Below are 1,034 nucleotides of genomic sequence, written 5' to 3'. Positions count from 1 at the left end.
TCGATGCAAGCAAATACTCCTACCATGGATTGTTAATAGCGTAATTACAGCGATTCATGGGCTTCACGGTTGTTAGTCACGCAACAGATATAACAGGAATCATTTTTTCAGCAAGATTATTTAAAAAAAAATAATGAAAATATGTATAGAGTATATGGCCTTTTATTAGGAGTCATGTTTATATACAGAGTGAGTTCATGCAATAAAAAATCTACTGATGGTCGATCATCTTGTGTCTGTTGAGCTTGTCCCACGTGATGAAGGCGGCGGGGCAGCTGGGGCAGGCGTAGGGCGTCTCGCCCGTGTGCAGCCTCTGGTGTCGCACCAGGTACGCCCGCTTCTTGAATTTGCGGCCGCAGTCCTCGCAGTCGAAGCGACTCTCCCCGTGGACCGACAGCGGCGTCCGAGATGCGAAGGGGGGCGCGTCACTCCGAGGGTCCTCGCGGTAGCTCACGTCACCCACGTGAGGGCTGAAGACGGCGTCCACGGGCGTCTGCAAGGGCGAGCCCTCCAGGGAAGAATCTGCGCTGGATTCGCTGATTCCTGAGTCATTCGTGTCGGCGACAAGGCTCTCGCTCATGCAGGGGGCGCTGTTGACACCGAAATCCCCCGACTGAATTCTTTCTGGCCAAAGGACGGCATGGTTCGGAATGGCAGGAACCAGCGTCTCTGGCGAACACCAGGGTCTGAAGAAGTAGGTGGCGGGGGCGCGGGGAGAGATGGGCGAGAACACGAAATCGGGAGTCCTGGGCGGTTCGGCTACGATGAAGGAGGCGGCGTGGGCGACGTCGTGGAGACCCTGGCCTTGGCCCAGGTTGCGACGCTTCTTGAGAGGGAGACACCAGTCGTCGGGAGTGAGATGGGTTCGCTTGGTCATGGCTGATGAGTTGCTGAAGGGTTACTGCTGACACCTGGGTCGGGGCGACGCTACATAAGGCAAGGTCGGCCCGCGTTCCCTGACCCGGTCGCGGCCGAGGCACGCTTGCGGCGCTTCCGGGAACGCGCCGCGCCGGGAGGACTCAAGCGGAAGAGAT

The 1,034-nt window shown here is 57.5% G+C and overlaps 1 protein-coding gene across 1 annotated transcript; it reads right to left on the bottom strand.

The window, feature by feature from the left end:
* Window positions 1–211: 211 nt before the first annotated feature.
* LOC119587411 (zinc finger protein 467-like) lies at window positions 212–877 on the bottom strand. Its single transcript, XM_037936150.1, has one exon. It carries the CDS (start codon window positions 875–877, stop codon window positions 212–214), a length of 666 nt encoding a protein of 221 aa, XP_037792078.1.
* Between the last annotated feature and the right edge of the window lie 157 nt (window positions 878–1,034).

This window comes from Penaeus monodon, chromosome 22 (genome assembly GCF_015228065.2).
Source record: "Penaeus monodon isolate SGIC_2016 chromosome 22, NSTDA_Pmon_1, whole genome shotgun sequence".
Taxonomy (NCBI): Eukaryota; Metazoa; Arthropoda; class Malacostraca; order Decapoda; family Penaeidae; genus Penaeus; species Penaeus monodon.
This window is presented reverse-complemented; position numbering and strand designations above follow the sequence as displayed.